General features: G+C 41.7%; 1 protein-coding gene across 1 annotated transcript in view; it reads right to left on the reverse strand.

The window, feature by feature from the left end:
• LOC150058400 (N-lysine methyltransferase SMYD2-like) overlaps positions 1-17,237 on the reverse strand; it is a 54,533-nt gene that overhangs the window by 27,035 nt on the left and 10,261 nt on the right. Inside the window, exon 2 of the mRNA XM_090341203.1 lies at positions 1,567-1,630. Coding sequence (XP_090197329.1) covers positions 1,567-1,630 — 64 coding nt within the window. The remainder of the gene's footprint in view (positions 1-1,566; positions 1,631-17,237) is intronic.

The following is a 17,237-nucleotide window of genomic DNA, read 5'->3' on the forward strand; positions in this document are numbered from 1 at the left end:
CTGAGCCCAGACCACTCTCTCCACAACCCACCAGGGCAAAGACCTCTCTGCTTCCAAAGAAGGCATACTCTCCCAGAACTCCTCACAAGCCCCATTTGTGTGGCCAAGCTGAGCACCTCAAAAGCCTGCGCTGGAAGACACAGACAAGACACGGTCTCGAGTCAAGGGAGACTGAACTCCCCAAGGCAATGCCTCCATGTGTGCCTTGCTCTATCTGGCAAGGACTCTGCTGTCACTAGAGCTCTGCTGTCAGGCGAGACACAGGGCTTAGCAATCCTCTCACTGCTAAGTACTGCTCCCAGTGCTAAGTAGAGCTCTCAGAGGCCAGGAACACAGCAAGGTGACAGGGTTATCAGAGGCAGAGTGGGCAGTGGGACTGGACAGTTTCAGGATGCACAACACTGGTATGCCAATCATATAGAGAGGACACAGAGAAAAGCTTCCCTGTGACCCAGAGCTGCCTGTATTTCCAACAGTGCAGTAATAGGTGTTTTGGAGGTCTTTCTTTCTTTTGGTTGGTCATGGGGCCTGAGTGCTATCCTTGAGCTTTTTTCACTCAAGGTTAGCATTCTACCACTTCGAGCCACAGTGCCACTTCCAATTTTCTGGTGGTTAACTAGAGATAAAAATCTCACAGACTTCACTGCCTAGGCTGGGCTCGAACCATAATCTTCAGATCTCAGCCTCCTGAGTAGCTAGGATTATAGGCATGAGACACCAGTACCCTGCTGGTAACAGATGTTTTAAAAAAGAAAATAGCCAGGGGCAGTATGGAGGCCAAAGAAAAATTTTAAATGTACGTGCATATAAATATGAAAGACTATAAAAGTTTATGAACTAAACAGATAATGTAGTGCATTTTATGTGAAACATAATCAAGTTGTATGACTAGGGTTTTATAATTGGCCTGGGAAACACCATTACACCATTTTTTGTCCCTCTAAAGCCGACTTACAGTTCCTCTAATCTGTCCCCTTCTCCCATTCTTACATAGAGGGTTCAGGTGAGATTTACCCATCATGCCCAGCCTGCTTCCTGAGCCCTCAACCCTCAACTCTCATGCTTGTGAAACTCTGGTTCATTCAAGGTCACTGCCACTACCTGCTGACCTTGAAAACATTGTGCCAGAAGCTCACCTGGATGTAGCTCTAACTACACTGGTCTAAAACAGCCCAATGGTAGTTACCACTCTAGAGATTTCTATACTTTCATACCCATGGCAACATTTAAAACTTAAAAGTGTTTTCATGGTTTCTGTTTGTCTTATCTGTTCTGTCCATCTCTTGCTGGCATTGTAGGGGAGATAGTCAACCTTAGTGACATTCTTTCCCTCTTTCCCTGCACTTCATTTCTGGTCTCATCTGTTGCCAAAACTGTGAATGCCTGTCACTGGCTGTCACCTGTTCATCCTGGGGCAGCATGTACACACACAGGGTATGTCCCCCCGGCGGGGGGGGGGGGGCCCTGCAGGGAAACACTGGCATTCACTGACAAGAATGAGAGGCCACCAGGGTTCCCATTTTGAAGGACAGACAGGCCCTCCCTACCAGCTGGCCCAGGACCTACCTGACAGTCCGCATTGCAGTAAAATGCCTGCTTGCATCTTCCACACTTCGACAATCCTTCTTTCCTTAAAAACAGAAAGGGTACGGTAGTGGTGAGAGGTACAGAGATGCAAGACAGTACATTAGATCATACAGTGACAGAAGATGCCTGACAAGGTGCAGAGCCAAGATTCTCCATACCTTACTCTCTGCATAAATGGCATCTTCCCCAAGGACAATTAAACCAGATTAATCCCTTAAAGAAGGGTGAGCTAGTTAGAGAAACATGCACCCCATGCTTACCAAGAACCCCCAGCATGAATGAAGGGCACTGTCCAGAGTGCAAGCACATGGGCTCTGGCTCATGACTCTGACCTTGAGACTCCATGGCTGCTAATGTCACCTGTATCACTATTCATTAGTTTGGAAAAAGCCACATCTTTCTACATCTTATCTCATCTCTTTCTACGTCTTGTCTCATCTCTTAACATGCCATGTTGTTGGTCTAAGCCCGTGAAGGAGGACCTGAAAGAATACGTGCCCAGGTGAGAACACCATATGAGAAAGAAAATGCAGGGGGCCATACCATTCAAAGGTTGTTCAGAAATCTCAACTTAAAAATAAAGCAACCCAGCCAGGTGCAGTGGCTCACACCTGTAATCCTAGCTATTCAGGAGGCTGAGATCAGAAGATAGCAGTTCAAAGCCAGCTTGGCGGCCACTAAAGTCCATGAGACTCTTATCTCCAATTAAGCTCTAGAAAACTGGAAGTAGGGCTGTGGCTCAAAAGGTAGGGCAGGGGCCTTGAGCTGAAGAACTCAGGGACAGTGCCCAGGCCCAGAGTTCAAGCCCCACCACTGGCAAAAATAATAATAATAATAATAATAACAACTCAACCCTAGCTGGGTGCCAGTGGCTCCTGCCTGTAATCTTAGTGACTCAGGAGGATAAGATCTGAAGAACTAAAGTTCCCAGTCAGCCCAGGCAAGATAGTCTACAAGGTTCTTATACCCAATTAACCAGCAAAAATCCAGAAACAGAGCTGTGGCTCCAGTGATAGAGCACTCAGCCTTGAGTAAAAAAGCTAAGGGGCAGACCTTCCCTACGATCCCGCCATACCACTTCTGGGCATCTATCCTGAACATCATGACCCAAGATATGATAAGGACACCTGCTCAGCTATGTTCATCTCTGCACTATTCACAATAGCCAGGCTATGGAAACAATCCAGATGCCCTACTGCAGATGAATGGATACAGAAAATGTGGTATATATACACAATGGAATTCTACATAGCCAAGATAAAATAATGGCATTCGTAGGGAAGTGGATGAATCTAGAGCGAATCATGTTGAGTGAGACAAGTCAAGACCTAAGGATCAAAAGGCGCATGGTATCCTTAATATGTGGCTATTAAATCCAAAGAGTACAAGAGCGAGGACTCAATAACTGCATACCCAAAGCTATGGACATGGTAATGGAAATAAAAACATAACTATATAGACATAAAAACCTATGACTCTATAGACATAATGTTTTATTTCATAAATTAATGTTTCTATGACATACAAACCCTTAGCTTAATTGTGATTAAGTTCTAAATACTAAGTCTCAGTGATTGTAAATAGAGAGTCCCTCCTTGAACACTTGTATGTTAAACTTGTCATTTAAAATATGATGTAAAAATTAACATTAATAAATTCTTTAAAAAAAAAAAAAAGCTAAGGGGCAGAGCCCAAGCCCTCAAGCCCTCAGTAACACACACCACCCCCTGCACTGCTACACACATACGAATAAAAATTAAAATAATGTGACCCAGTAGGCTGTGATATGTTCTGGAATCCAATATTTCTTATTCGATCTGGTGTATGTAGATATATATATATAATATATATGTACATATTATATATATGTACATATATATTATATATATATATCTTCTGTGAGTACAAGTGAGTGTCTAGCCAGCTTTGCATAGTTTAGTCATGTTGGCTTAGTGATTGTTATATTATTTTCTTGCTTCAGGTCCCCTCTCACACACACACCCCACAAAGAAACAAACAAACAAACAAACAAACAGGAGAGCATGGCTTTCTATGTGTTTGGTACTAGTGTGTGTTGTGCGAGACACAAGCCAGTGCTCTTGAAAACTGTGAAGCCACTGACTCAAGCTACACATCACCCAGCTCTGAACTTTCCTGTGAAGTAGTGGAGGGCCACCTCTTTGAAGTCAGAGCGTGATCTGTATAAACTGTCTAACCCCCCCCCCCCCAGGCTGATCTCTCGAGGGGCATTCTTCCAGCTGTAAGGGAGGGGGGAGGCTTCCACTTCCTTAGCAGCCCGACCCGGGCTTGCTGGGAGAGAGGCTGAGATTGTATAACACAGACATGTCACAACTTCCCACTGCAGAATCCTCCCCCGCTTCTTGTCAGCAGGCGGTAGTCACTACATTCCTCCCACGAATCCAGAGTGATCCCAAAACGCTGCTCTGGCACCACGCACACAGCCTGGCAGCCCTCACAACAGCCCCCGGGGTTCCCAAGAAGCAGAGTGAAGAGGGTGTGGGAAGAAAAAACCCATGGGGTTGTGGTATAAATAAATATTCCCAGTCCCCACAAAGGAGCGCACTAATTTAGAATGCTCCAGCCTGGATGGTCCTCCAGGGGACCCAGGCCACACTTTGTGTTTGGGAATATGAAGAAAACAAGACCCATGGTAGCTGTGTGGCAGGGGCCCACTAACGTATCCTTCCCAGAAAGCAAGGGTCAGAGGTGCCCACTCAACAACAACCAAGAAGTGACATGTCAGCACAGGCCAAGTGACAGGTACTGGGAAGAAGTGCCAAGAGGCTAGCTAGAAAAAGACCAGAAGAAATGAGCGAGGGAACGGATAATGATGGGGAGATGCTACTTCATAGATCAGTACTGTCCATGTGAAATAGTCATTTCATTCAGTGACTGGTGTTTTTGTAGGGAAATTAGGTTAGCGATCTCTTTGAGATTTGACTAGAGTCATTCAAAGCCACATGAGCTGCCTGCGTCAGCCTCTGACCACTGATGAGCCTCCAGAGACACGGAGAAGACCCACACGGCGAAGACCCTATATGGAAAAGATTGTGACATTAACACATTCAAAGTAGAAGGCTGAGTGTCAGTGGTTGACACCTGCAACCCTAGCTACTCAGGAGGCTGAGATCTGAGAATCAAAGTCTAAAGCCAGTCCAGACAGAAAAATTTGTGAGACTTTTACCTCTAGTTAACCACCAGAAAATTGCAAGTGGGGTTGTGGCTCAAAGTGTTAAGAGTACTAGTCTTGAAAAAAAGAGCTCTGGGATAGTACCCAGGCCCTGAGTTCAAGCCCTAGATAAACAAATAAGCAAAATAAAAATAGCTGGGTGCAGTAGCTCACACCTGTAATTTTAGTTACCCAGGAAATTGATAGCTAAGGATCATGGTTGGAAGGGAGCCCAGGCAGGGAAGTCTGTGAGACTCTTATCCCCAATTAATCACCAAAAAGCTAGAAGTGGAGGTGTGGCTCCAGTGGCAGAAAGTCAAGTGGAGCTAAAAGCTAAGGGACAGCACTATGGCCCTGAGTTCAAGCTCTAGCATCAGCACTATATGGCTATATCTATAATTTAACAACATAGAAAGAAAGTAAGGGTTATAAAAACCTTCTTGTAAAGTCACTCTGAACTCGAGCCTTAATCAAACATCTCATGGAGGGAAAGAGGGAAAAAAAAAAAAAGGAACGAAGCAAGAGCTCTACTGGGATTTTATTGAAAATAATCCATCTCCCCAAGGCCCCACCACCTATTAGAGCCAGCTAGTCACCAAGTCCACCGGCCACAAACAACAAAGACGAACTCCAGTGTTGGCAATATGGTATCTGCTTTCTACTCTCTCATGGTGGTTCTCAAATGGAGGATCTGCAGATAGCTGGGGTTTCAGAGACTCCTTCTGGGAGCTGGTGAGGTCAAAACAATTTTCAGAATAATAACTCGGCACTGTCTGCTTTCTTCGAATTATCTCAACACTGGACACTGAGGAAGTGTAAGGGAGGTAGAAGAAGCGAGGGTTCCTGAAAGCAGCAGTACCAACTGTGCTGAGACTCTGGTCCTTCAGTGCCATTTCTGTGCATCAGGAAGACATCAGTGTCTCAGAAAGTCCCTGCTATTGTTCATTACTCTATTGTCTCTAGTTTGATATTAAGCAATGAAATGGGAAGACACCTGCATTCCCAACACTGGCACAGTGGTAGTCCCCTGGGAAAGGCACTTCTGTGACCGCTGGCACTGAAAACCAAACTAGCCACTTTCCCCCCTCACCCCTGGGAATGTCCTCTTTTTTTTCTTAAAAGAAAGGCTTGAGACAAGCTGTTGTTATTCTTACATGAACATTTGGCAACAAAGCCATTAAAAAGAAGGAAGGGAGCCTGTCACTTCCAGGAAACTGCTCTTGGCTGCGAATGGTAAAAGTCAGAGCTTTCCAGCAAAAATTTAAAATTTGGAAAATATCTGTCACCCTGAATAGACATCTGACAGCTTCTAAGCACTTAACATTTTTTTGATGACACTGGCAGTGCTATCAGACAGCGTGATTTTTTAAATACAGTTTGATGAATTGAGTCAACTTCGGGAAGATCTGTATTACTGAATGATGCGATATTTTCCAAATGACCAATTATGATATCTGAAAAGTGAATCATAGTTAAAAGCATCAGTGAGAATACTAGAAAAGCCAAGGACCAGGATATAGCTAAAATGATAGAGCACTTGCCTACCATGTGTGAGGGCCTGAGTTTAATCTCCAGTAAGTCAAAGTGCAAGTTAAAAGAATACATTTTGGTATAATGGAGTACAAAGTTCTCTGAATGACTCCAGATTGCACATTACAATTAACCTTTTTTTTTTTGGTGGATCATGGGGCTTGAACTGGGCCTGGACGTTGTCCCTGAGCTGTCAGCTCAAGGCTAGCACTCTACCACTTGAGCCACAGCACCACTTCTAGTTTTCTGGTGGTTAACTGGAGATAAGAGTCTCATGGACTTTTGTGCCAGGGCTGGCTTTGAACCTCAATCCTCACATCTCAGCCTCCTGAGTAGCTAGGATTACAGGCGTGAGTCACCAGTGCCCAGCTTTACAACAAACCTTTAAGAGAATATCACTTAGTGACTTTCAATGTTAAATCAAAGAATAAACACATTTAATCAGAAAGGCTATCAAAATGCCATTTCCTTTCCAATTATACATTTTGGATTCCCTTTTCGATTACCCAAGCTGGATCTTTGCCTCATCCTTCAAACAAAACAACATGGCACCACAGACTACATTTAGAAGCATCTCCCAGAATACAACTGCAATCTCTAAATACACACATTAACTAGATTTGCAAAACTGTAAAACAATACCACCATTCTCACCGATACATTTTTGCTAGTAAATTTCTCTCAAAAAATCCCTATGTTAAGAATAATGGTTTTCACGGGCTGGGATGTAGCTCAATGGCAAAGCGCTTGCCTAGCAAGTACAACTCCTGGGTTCGATCCCCAGTGCCAAAAAAGAAAAGACAAAAAAAATACAGTTATAAAAAAAAAATAAAGGTTTTCAGCCAAGTGTGGTGGCTCATGCCCGTAATCCTAGCTACTCAGGAGGCTGAGATCTGAGGATCATTGTTCAAAGCCAGGCTGAGTAATAAAGGACGTGAGGCTCTTATCTCCAATAAACCACCAGGAAATCAGAAGTGGCACTGTGGCTCAAGGGGTAGGGAGGTAGCCTTGACTGAAGAGCTCAGGAACAGCACTCAGGCCCATGACAAAAAAAAAAATGTTTTCATAGACAAGATATGGAATCAACCCTGACACATCTCAGTGAACAAATGGATCATGAAAATGCGGTGTATACATACACAACAGTATATGCTTCCATCAGAAAGAAGACATTGCACCATTCATAAGGAAATGGAAAGACTTGGGAAAAAAATCACATTAAGTGAAATAAGCCAGACCAAAAGAAACATAGGTTGCATGATTTCCCTCATCTGTTGTAACTAGATTGTGCCTATACATCTACAAGTAAACACACTGAATGGTAAAAGATAAAAAAAAATTACAATTGAGCCAGGAACATGGCCTAGTGGTAGAATGCTTGTCCAGCATGCATGAAGCCCTAAGTTCCATTCCCTGGTACCACACATACAGAAAAAGCTGGAAGAGGTGCTGTAGCTCAAGTAGCAGAGCATTAGCCTTGAGCAAAAGTGTCCAAGGACAGTGCCCAGGCCCTGAGTTCAAACCCCAGGACTGCAAAAAAAAATTACAATTGGACATGATAAATTTTACAGGAATCTACACATTGGCACAGTGAGACACAGGAAGATTGGATCACCAAGACTCAATAGGTACTTGCATATGATTGTATCCAATGATGTTTATCAAAATGAAGTCAAAGAACTAGAAAAAGGGTTTTGGTATTTTACTTTTTGTTTGTTTTCTCCTTTGTCTTTTTTTTTTTAAATTTCTGTACCTTTTATCTTGTATGTAAGTTTATCTGTTTAGGGGAGGGTAAGGGGGAGCACAGAAATGGTGGGGAAGAAGGCGAACAAATGCAGTACTGATATTCATTAGGCCTTGTGTTGAAACTGTACTGTACAGCTTCTTGGAGACAGGGGTTCAGTAGGAAAAAACTGGGAGAAAATAAGGGAAGAGGTGACACTGTTCCAAAAGAAATATCATTATTACATGACTTATGCAACTTTTACCTCTCTATACATCACCTTACAATATCAAGAAAAATATTTTTTAAAAGAATGTGTTTTGCCAGGTGCGGTGGCTCACGCCTGTAATCCTAGCTACCCATGAGGCTGAGATCTGAGGATCACGGTTCAAAGCCAGCCCAGGCACTAAAGTCCTTGAGATTCTTATTTCTAATTAACCACTAGAAAATTCGAAGTGGGGCTGTGGCTCAAGGGTAGGGCAATAGCCTTGAGCTGAAGAGATCAGGGACAGCGCCCAGGCCCAGAGTTCAAGCCTCATGATCAACACACACACACACACAAAACCTCCAGGAGAGTCTCACGTGCACGCGCACGCACGCACGCGCACACACATGCGCACACACATACACAGTGTTAATTAATGGGATACAGAGTCATTTCAAAATGACCTTCTACAAAGAGTTTATGAGTCTCAACTAACTATAACACGGGGATCCATTTCAGTTGAAACAGACTGCAGAAAAACCAAAACTATGCTATCTTCGGCTGTTCCTCACACAGAGGAAGTGAGCAGGTCAGGATCCTGGGGATAGAATGAAGAACTGTGAGGCTTCTCTTGGCTCCAGGGCAGATTTTGCTATAAGTGGAGTCAACTTTCTGCTTGCATGGGAATTTCCTTAATCCACTGCAAGCCTGGGCCTACCTATCTTTTCAGAGTGGAGAAGCAGAAAAATTAAGAGCTTTGTTAGCCACAAATAACTGATAACAAATAACATTAGTTCAGACTTTCTTTAATTCATTGTGTATCTGGGGGGTCTTTATTAAGAAAGTTTTGACCTGTGCCAAGGAATCCTAGTGTATCACCTATTTCTTCTTGTAAAGTTTTCAGGGTATCTGCTTTTACCTCAAAGTCTTTGATCCATTTGGAATTAATTCTGGTGCAGGGTGACATAGAAGGATCCAAATTTAGTTTTCTACAGGTGTTTAACCAATTCTGCCTGCACCATTTGTTGAAGAAGCTTTCTTCCATCCTATTTTTTTTTTTTTTGCTCCCTTATCAAAGATTAGGTGGCTACAGGCCTGTGGGTTGATTTCTGGGTCTTCAGTTTTATTCCATTAGTCCTCAGACCTGTCCTTGTGCCAGTACCAAGCTGTTTTGATTACTATGGCTCTGTAATAGTCTAAAGTTTGCTATTGATATTCGTCTAGCACTGTTTTTTTTCTGCTAAGGATTGTTATTGTTATACAGCATCTTTTATTATTCCATATGAATTTTTGGATTGCTCCCTCTATTTCATTAAAGAATGACATTGGGATATTAATGGGAATTGCATTGAATTTGTAGAGAGCCCTTGGCAGGATTGCCATTTTCACGATGTTAATTCTTTCAATCTAAAAGCACAGAAGTTTTTCTACTTCCTCAGTTCTGCTTTAATTTCCTTTTTCAGGTTTTTAAAGTTTTCATCATAAAGGTCCTTTACAACCTTAGTTAATTCCTAAGTATTTTATTTTCTTTGAGGCTACTGCAAAAGGAGTTGCTTTCCTGATTTCTGCCTCACTCTTCTCATTGTTGGTATACAGGAAAGTCATTGATTTTTGAGCGTTAATTGTATACCCTGCTACTTTGCCAAAGTTTCACCTAACTCAAAACTGCAGTGCTTCTGTATGGCAAAGGACATAGCTAGCAAATTTAGTTGAAAGCCCACAGAGTGGGAGAAGATCTTTACTAACCACACAACAGACAAGGGCCTCATATCTAAAATATACCTACAACTCAAAAAATCAGATCTCTCAAAAACAAATCTTCAGAGAAACAACCATCAATTTAAAGGTGGGCTAAAAACTTAAAAAAGAGATGTCTCTGAACAGGAAATAAGAATGGCCTATAGACACATGAAGAAATGTTCCACATCTCTGGTCATAAAAGAAATGCAAATTAAAACAACTTTGAGATTCCACCTCATTCCAGTTAGAATGGCCATAATCAAGAAATCTAATAGCAACTGATGCTGGTGGGATTGTGGCCAGGAGGGAGTATAAACTTGTTCCCTATGACCCAGCAATCCAATGCCTTGGCATTTACCCCTATGTCCAGAAACAAGGGCATACTAAACTTACTAACATAACAATGTTCACTGCAGCACTATTTACCATAGCGAAGATATGGAGCCAACCTAGATGCCCCTCAGTAGATGATTAGATCAAGAAGATGTGGTACTTATACACAATGGAGTTCTATGCTTCCACCAGGAAGAATGACATCACCCCATTCGTAAGGAAATAGAAAGACTTGGAAAAAATCGTATTAAGTGAAATAAACCAGACCCAAAGGAACATAGGCTCCATGGTTTCCCTCATTTGGAATATTTAGTACACATCCACAACTCTCCTAGCTGAGTATCACAATAGCTCAAAAGCTATGTGCATATGGTCATATAAAATGAGACTATACAAAATGAACTCTAGGTTATGGAAACAACAGGTTTATCTTTGTGATTGTTGTTCTTGATGTACTATGTGCAGTTATTTCTTTTCTGTTTTTTTCCCCTTATGGTTAACCTCATGTGGTAACTATATCTGACTTTGTGACCTGGTGTGTGTGTGTGTGTGTGTGTGTGTGTGTGTGTGTGTGTGTGTGTGTGTGTGTGTGTGTGTGTGTGTGTGTGTGTGTGTGTGTGTGTGTGTGTGTGTGTGTGTGTGTGTGTGTGTGTGTGTGTGTGTGTGTTTATTTGAAAAAGGGAAGGGAAGGGAGGAAAACAAGATGATTGGGAAGGGGTAGGGGGAGGAAAACATGAGAAGGGATATCAGTGTTCGAGAAGTAATGCACCTACAACTTGATGAATGTAAACTGTAACCCCAATAATACAAAAATACCCTGACCAAAACAACAACAACAACAACAACAAAAAACCCTAATGTTCATCTACTTTGATCTGGATGAGGTAGAATAGGGTGGGGCAGTGAGCCGTATCTGAATTATCTGGACAGGTGCTCAGTTCTTTCCATAGCTGGGGAGAGACATGAGCTCTTCACAAGTCTCATGACTGAGACTCAACCCACAATTTGCTGAGCAAGTAGTTGCACTGTATAGGGGGGGTACGTGGTTGGGAAGGAAGAAGAGAGGGAAAGAGAGAAGGAGAAAGAGGAGAAGGTTCAGAGGGGCTATGTTCACCATAGCACCAGATAAGTGATTCAGAATAAATTCCATGCTAAAGAAGACAAACAGTGAAACTTTCATTTGCAGTGCAACCTGACCAGGACTATCCAGGAGTGGAAAGAAGGTGCCAAATGAAAGCAAAGGTCCCCTCGAATATGCTGAACTTAAAAGGCATGAAACTCAAAGCAAGTTAAGAGTGAATCAATCTTCAGTGTTCATGGGAGTCCTCAATTTTGGCCATCTGGGGTGCAGCCCATCAATTTCCTGGTGATAGGCCTGTGCCAGCCTAGGCGCTCCGCAGAATGCTTCAAGAATGCAGAGCCATGGACCTCTGGTAATGCATCTGGATTGAGAGGCTTATGTGTACAGCATTTCCTGGATTGTGTTAAAGCAGTAGGTAAGACAGACTGGTTTTGGTATAACTCTTTAGAATGAATGGCATCCACGGCGGAGGGGGACGGGGGTAATCAGTGCTGTGTGGCTAATCTTGGGAAATTCTACAGTAAAGCTACAGTAAAGTACCCAGACTAGGATTCTGGAAGCTAGGTCCAAGTTGTAAGAAAGAAATCCTCAGCTTTCATTCCCCTCTTCCTAATTTTTTTTTTTTTTTTTTTTTTTTTTTGCCAGTCCTGGGCTTGAGCTCAGGGCCTGGGCACTGTCCTTGGACTTTCTCAAGGCTAGAGCTCTACCACTTGAGCCTCAGCACCACTTCTGGCTTTTTTCTATGTATGTGGTACCGGGTCTTCATGCATGCTAGGCAAGCACTTTAACCACTAGGCCAAACTCCCGCCCCCCCCCCCAATTCTTACTTCACCATTTAGGAAGAACAGGACAGGTTATTCTTTCTCACCTCCTAACTTCAAATCTGCTTTTTTGTGTGTTTGTTTTTTGCTTTTGCCTTTGGTGCTTGATGTACAAAGCGATGATGGCACATTACTCATTGTTTCTGAACCTCAGTTTCTCTCATTGCAAAATAAAAACACAGTTCACACCCCCTAAGTTTGCCATGCAAGTTAAATAGGAGATGCAAAGTGTTGAATCTGCTGCTTAAAACACCACAAACATCAACTAATTGCTGTGTACTACTATTGCCTTTTTAATGAAACTTGTGCTTTTTAAAAATAACTAAAAATAATGTGAATGACTGAGACACTTTCAGTACAATGCCACTCAGACTCAGGTTGGAGGATTTATGGGCAAATCTCTATCCTGCTGTGAATAGAGGGGCTCTTTGAACTTAATAAATGGACCTATCCACAAAGGGAAAAGGAAATGTTATTCAAAAAAATGCATGTACTTGATTATTAGTGACTAGAACAGGATGTAAATGACACACACCTGTCATTTTCTCCAGGAGGAAATACAGGCGGTGATTAACTTCTTCGACTTTTAAAAATCAGAAGGCATGAAGATCAACAAGTTAGAAGGGTAATTAACAAGTCCTGCTACTTAATGTGCTGCCACAGGTGCTGTTGGTGTAGATAAAAAGGATTTGATTCTATAAGCTCCCTAACTTTCTGCTACTGAAATGAACGCTTAGTGGGTTTTGCCATGAAAGAAAATGATCCTGGCGTGCAGGGAGCTTGCAATAACAATTACTTTTACCTCACAGTTGACAGAAGAAGTGACAAGCATGCTCTTCCCAACGCAGGCAGCCCCAGCCAAATGAAAAGGAGCAAAGGGGGGAGGGGGGAAGCCCAGCAGTAATCTCACTTCCCCATAGGCTGAAATAAGACAATCAGATACAAAGTTAGCCTCTCACCCAGCGAGGGTGGTCACACTAGCAAGAAATAAAAATGGGAGGAATTGTGGCAGAACCCTATTATAACCCTGGTCAGAGGACAAGGATAATGCTCAGGCGATGGGTTTTTGTGTAACAGTGAAAGATGCTCTCCATACCACTTTAATCCACGGCATGCGGGAAGACAGGACCCACGAGCAGCAGGGGGTTTCTTTCCCAGAGCTGTGCTGAACCTGCGCCTGGGCTTCAGCTTTGTTCTGAGGCTTGTTAAAAGTTAGAGCCCGCGTCCTCTAGGAGGGGAGGCAGGAAATATTTAGGGCAGTAAGATAGCAATTAATAGGTTTTCTCAATTCTTGGAATTAAAGCATGATTTACAAAGCTTCATGGACTGGCCGTGAAAGACAAGAATGACATTGTTTTAGGATTTGTTTTAATGCAGGGTCCAGCTGAGTTGAAATTTATCCATGTCTTTAAAAGAAAAGAATTCACAAAGCTTGTAGACAGACATATTTAAGCATAGGAGCCGTGAACATTACTCTTTTCAGCTGTGGGATGATAACTACATCCAAATGTCATTGTAAAAGGCCCTGTCCAATCACAAACAGTTAAGCCTTACTCACAGATGAAAGGATGCACTTCTAAATTTTCATGCTTTCTTCTAGAAATGTCTTAACTTTCACTTTTTTTTTTTTTTTTTAAGGGACGGGAAGAGATTGAACTCAGGGCCTCAAACTTCCTAGGTAAGAGTTCTACTACTTGAACAATGGCCCCCAATCCTCTTACTTTTTGTTGTTTTTCACACAGGGTCTCATGCTTTGGCCCAGCCATCTCAGACCTCAATCCTCTTGCCCATCTGTATTCCACCTCCACCTTCCAAGCAGCCCAATACATGTCTTTACGTTTATGCAAGATTAGAATATCACTTCTTTGTTACTTTTACAAATACGCTGTAGTACCCACTGGTGATGGAGCAGTCAAAAAGAAAGAAACAACTAAGGCCTGTGTTTCTCACTCAGAATTTTTATAACCTTTTCTGATAATAAGTAACATCGCTACTGTATTAGGACTACCGCAATCATGTCACCCTGAGTATTTTGAAATAATCAACAACATTTTTAGCTTTACTTATAATTGCTGTAGCTCTAACTGGTAGTCATGTGACCAAACATAAGAAAATGAGAACTCCCCTCCCCCATAACGTTAATTTAACCACTTTAAAATTCAGAACACTGCCAAGGTTACTTTTTGATGAAAACTGTCCCACAAAGTGAAAACAGAATGTGGTAGAAATACCTTTATAACTGTGTTAAACGTGAGCTCCCCGAATGCAAAGAGTTCTTGACAGCCCAATCTGAGTACTAACTCTGGCCCCAGAGAGATTCTGCTGTAAACCTCGCAAGAAAAGAGACCTTTGAAATCCTTTAGAGAAGAACTTTAAAAGTTGACACTCTGTATCATAACCCAGGATATAATAAGGACACCTGCTCAGCCATGTTCATCTCTGCACTATTCACAATAGCTAAGTGATGGAAACAAACCCAGATGCCCTACTGCAGATGAATGGATACAAAAAAAATGTGGTATATATATATACAATGGAATTTTACACAGCCAACAGACAAGATAAAATAATGGCATTCGATGAGAAATGTATGAAATTAGAGCAAATCATGTTGAGTGAGATACGTCAAGACCAAAGGAACAAAAGGTGCATGGTATCCTTAATATGTGGACATTAGATCCAAACAGTACAATAGCAATGACTCAATATTTGGGTACCCAAGATTATGGATGTGGTCTTGGAGATATAAACATAACTACATAGACATAAAAATCTATGATGGGCTATATACTCTATAGACATAATGTTTTATTACATATGTTAATATATATCTATGACATATAAACCCTCAACTTAATTTTAATTATGCTCTAAAATCTATGTGCCAGTGACTGTATACAGAGACTCCCTTCTTGAACACTTGTTAAACATGACATTTGAAATATGATGTAAAAATCAATGTTAATAAATTCTTTAATTAAAAAAAAAGTTGACACTCTGTAGCCTTTGTTTCACTTTTCTGTATCTAAACAAGAAATTCTGAACTGTTCCTGACAGTGGAGGTGTAGACTGGCAATCCCAGCCCCCAGCCAGGGAAGGTAGGACTATGCAGCAAGGCCTGACTTCAAACCAACTAAAACAAAAATATAACAAAAAAAGGCAAAAGAAATACAGACATCACTAATTTGTTGTTGTAAAGTTGGAAAATTCAAACTTACCAGAAACGGTTTGTACAGATTTAACAGAAATTTTTCTTTCAACCCTTACCAAGTCCATCTATACTAAGTAAAGAACAGTTTTACACTTGCCCCTAGGTCAGTAAGGACATATGTAAACCTATAATGTCAATTTCTAGTATTATTTTCTACATGCAAAGCGCTGTACTAGCTTCTGAGGAGGTAAATGAGATAGAGGTAAGGTGACAGCAAGTTTACTCAATAGCTGGTGTCTTAGAAGGTCTGAACATGTCCTAAAATCAACTAAATACTGAAGCAACTTAGGAGAGGGTTTCTAGGTGCTTCCTTTGTTAATCTAAATGTTCTCAGTTGAATAAATCCTGAAGTTGTTGTGGTGGTAGGTTTTTGGGGTTTTTTGGTCGGTCATGGAGCTTGAACTCTAAGCCTGGACACTGTCCCTGAGCTCTTTTTGCTCAAGATAACGCTCTAACATTTTGAGCCACAGTTCTACTTCTGGTTTTTTGATGATTAACAGAAGATAAGAATCTCACAAGTTTCCTGCCCAGGCTGGCTTTGAGCCTTGATCCTTAGATCTTTTTTTTTTTGGCCAGTCCTGGGCTTGAGCTCAGGGCCTAAGCACTGTTCTTGGGCTTTCTCAAGGCTAGAGCTCTACCACTTGAGCCTCAGCACCACTTCTGGCCTTTTCTATGTATGTGGTACAAAGGAATCGAACCTGGGTCTTCATGCATGCTAGTCAAGTAATCAACCACTAGGCCAAACTCCTGGCCCCGTTTGTTCGTTAGTTCTTTCTTTCTTTCTTTCTTTTTATATCTCTTAAAAAAAAAAAAAAAAGAAAAGAAAAAAGGTATTTGGAAATGTTTACTCAACAAGCATGGGTAGGCCACATTTCATGGCATCCCACAACGTGTCTACCCACAGCACCTGCTATTTAATACAAGGTAGTGCACCTCATAGAAGCTGTTTTGAGTCAGATGCTGGGGGCTCACACTTGTAATCCCAGTTATTCAGAAGGCTATCTGATGATGGTGGCTTAAAGCCAGCTCGTGTGGAAATGCCTGAAAGGCTCTTTATCTTTAAAAACAAAAAACAAAAAACAAAAAAAACTACTCAGAAAAAGACAGAAGTGGGGCTGTGGCCCAAGTGGTACAGCACTAGCCTTGAGCAAAAGCTCAGAGACAGTGCCCAGGCCTTGAGTTCAAGCCACAGGACCAGCAAAAAAAGAAGCTGCTGTTGTTTTAAAAGCACTGACTCTTTATTCATACCTGAAAAATAACTAGAAGCAGCATAAAAAGTCTGGCATCTCTGCCTGTATTTTCTTTTTTTAAATATTTTTTATTGTAATTAATAAAAGGGTTACATGATATTTGCCAGATAGAAGGTGCATTAATTCACATACATTGATACCCTTTCACATGTCTTGGTACCCATTACCCTCCCCCCCACCCGCAATCCACCCCCCCCCATCTTGGTTTTCCCTCCTTCCCTATCAAATTTCAAATAACCAAATACAAATAAATTCAATATATCAGATAACAAAGTGAGATACTGTAACAATGAGATACCCAAGGGACAGTAAAGGAGATAAGAGATTACATAGTACATTAAGGACAAAAATCATTCGTTATATGGCTTTTGTTTCAATACCCTGGAGGCCCTTTCAATTAGCTTCATACTATATGGCCTTATGTATCAAGGTTTTGCTCTATTGCAAATCTCTGCTAGTCGAGCCCAAGGTTTCTACTGATTATGACAAATGAGGGAAACCATTGAGCCTAAGTTCCTTTGAGTCTGGCTTACTTCACTTAATATGATTTTTTCTAAGTCTTTCCT

The sequence above is a fragment of the Megascapheus bottae genome, chromosome 10, assembly GCF_031878675.1.
Source record: "Megascapheus bottae isolate mThoBot1 chromosome 10, mThoBot2.hap1, whole genome shotgun sequence".
NCBI classification, from domain to species: Eukaryota; Metazoa; Chordata; class Mammalia; order Rodentia; family Geomyidae; genus Megascapheus; species Megascapheus bottae.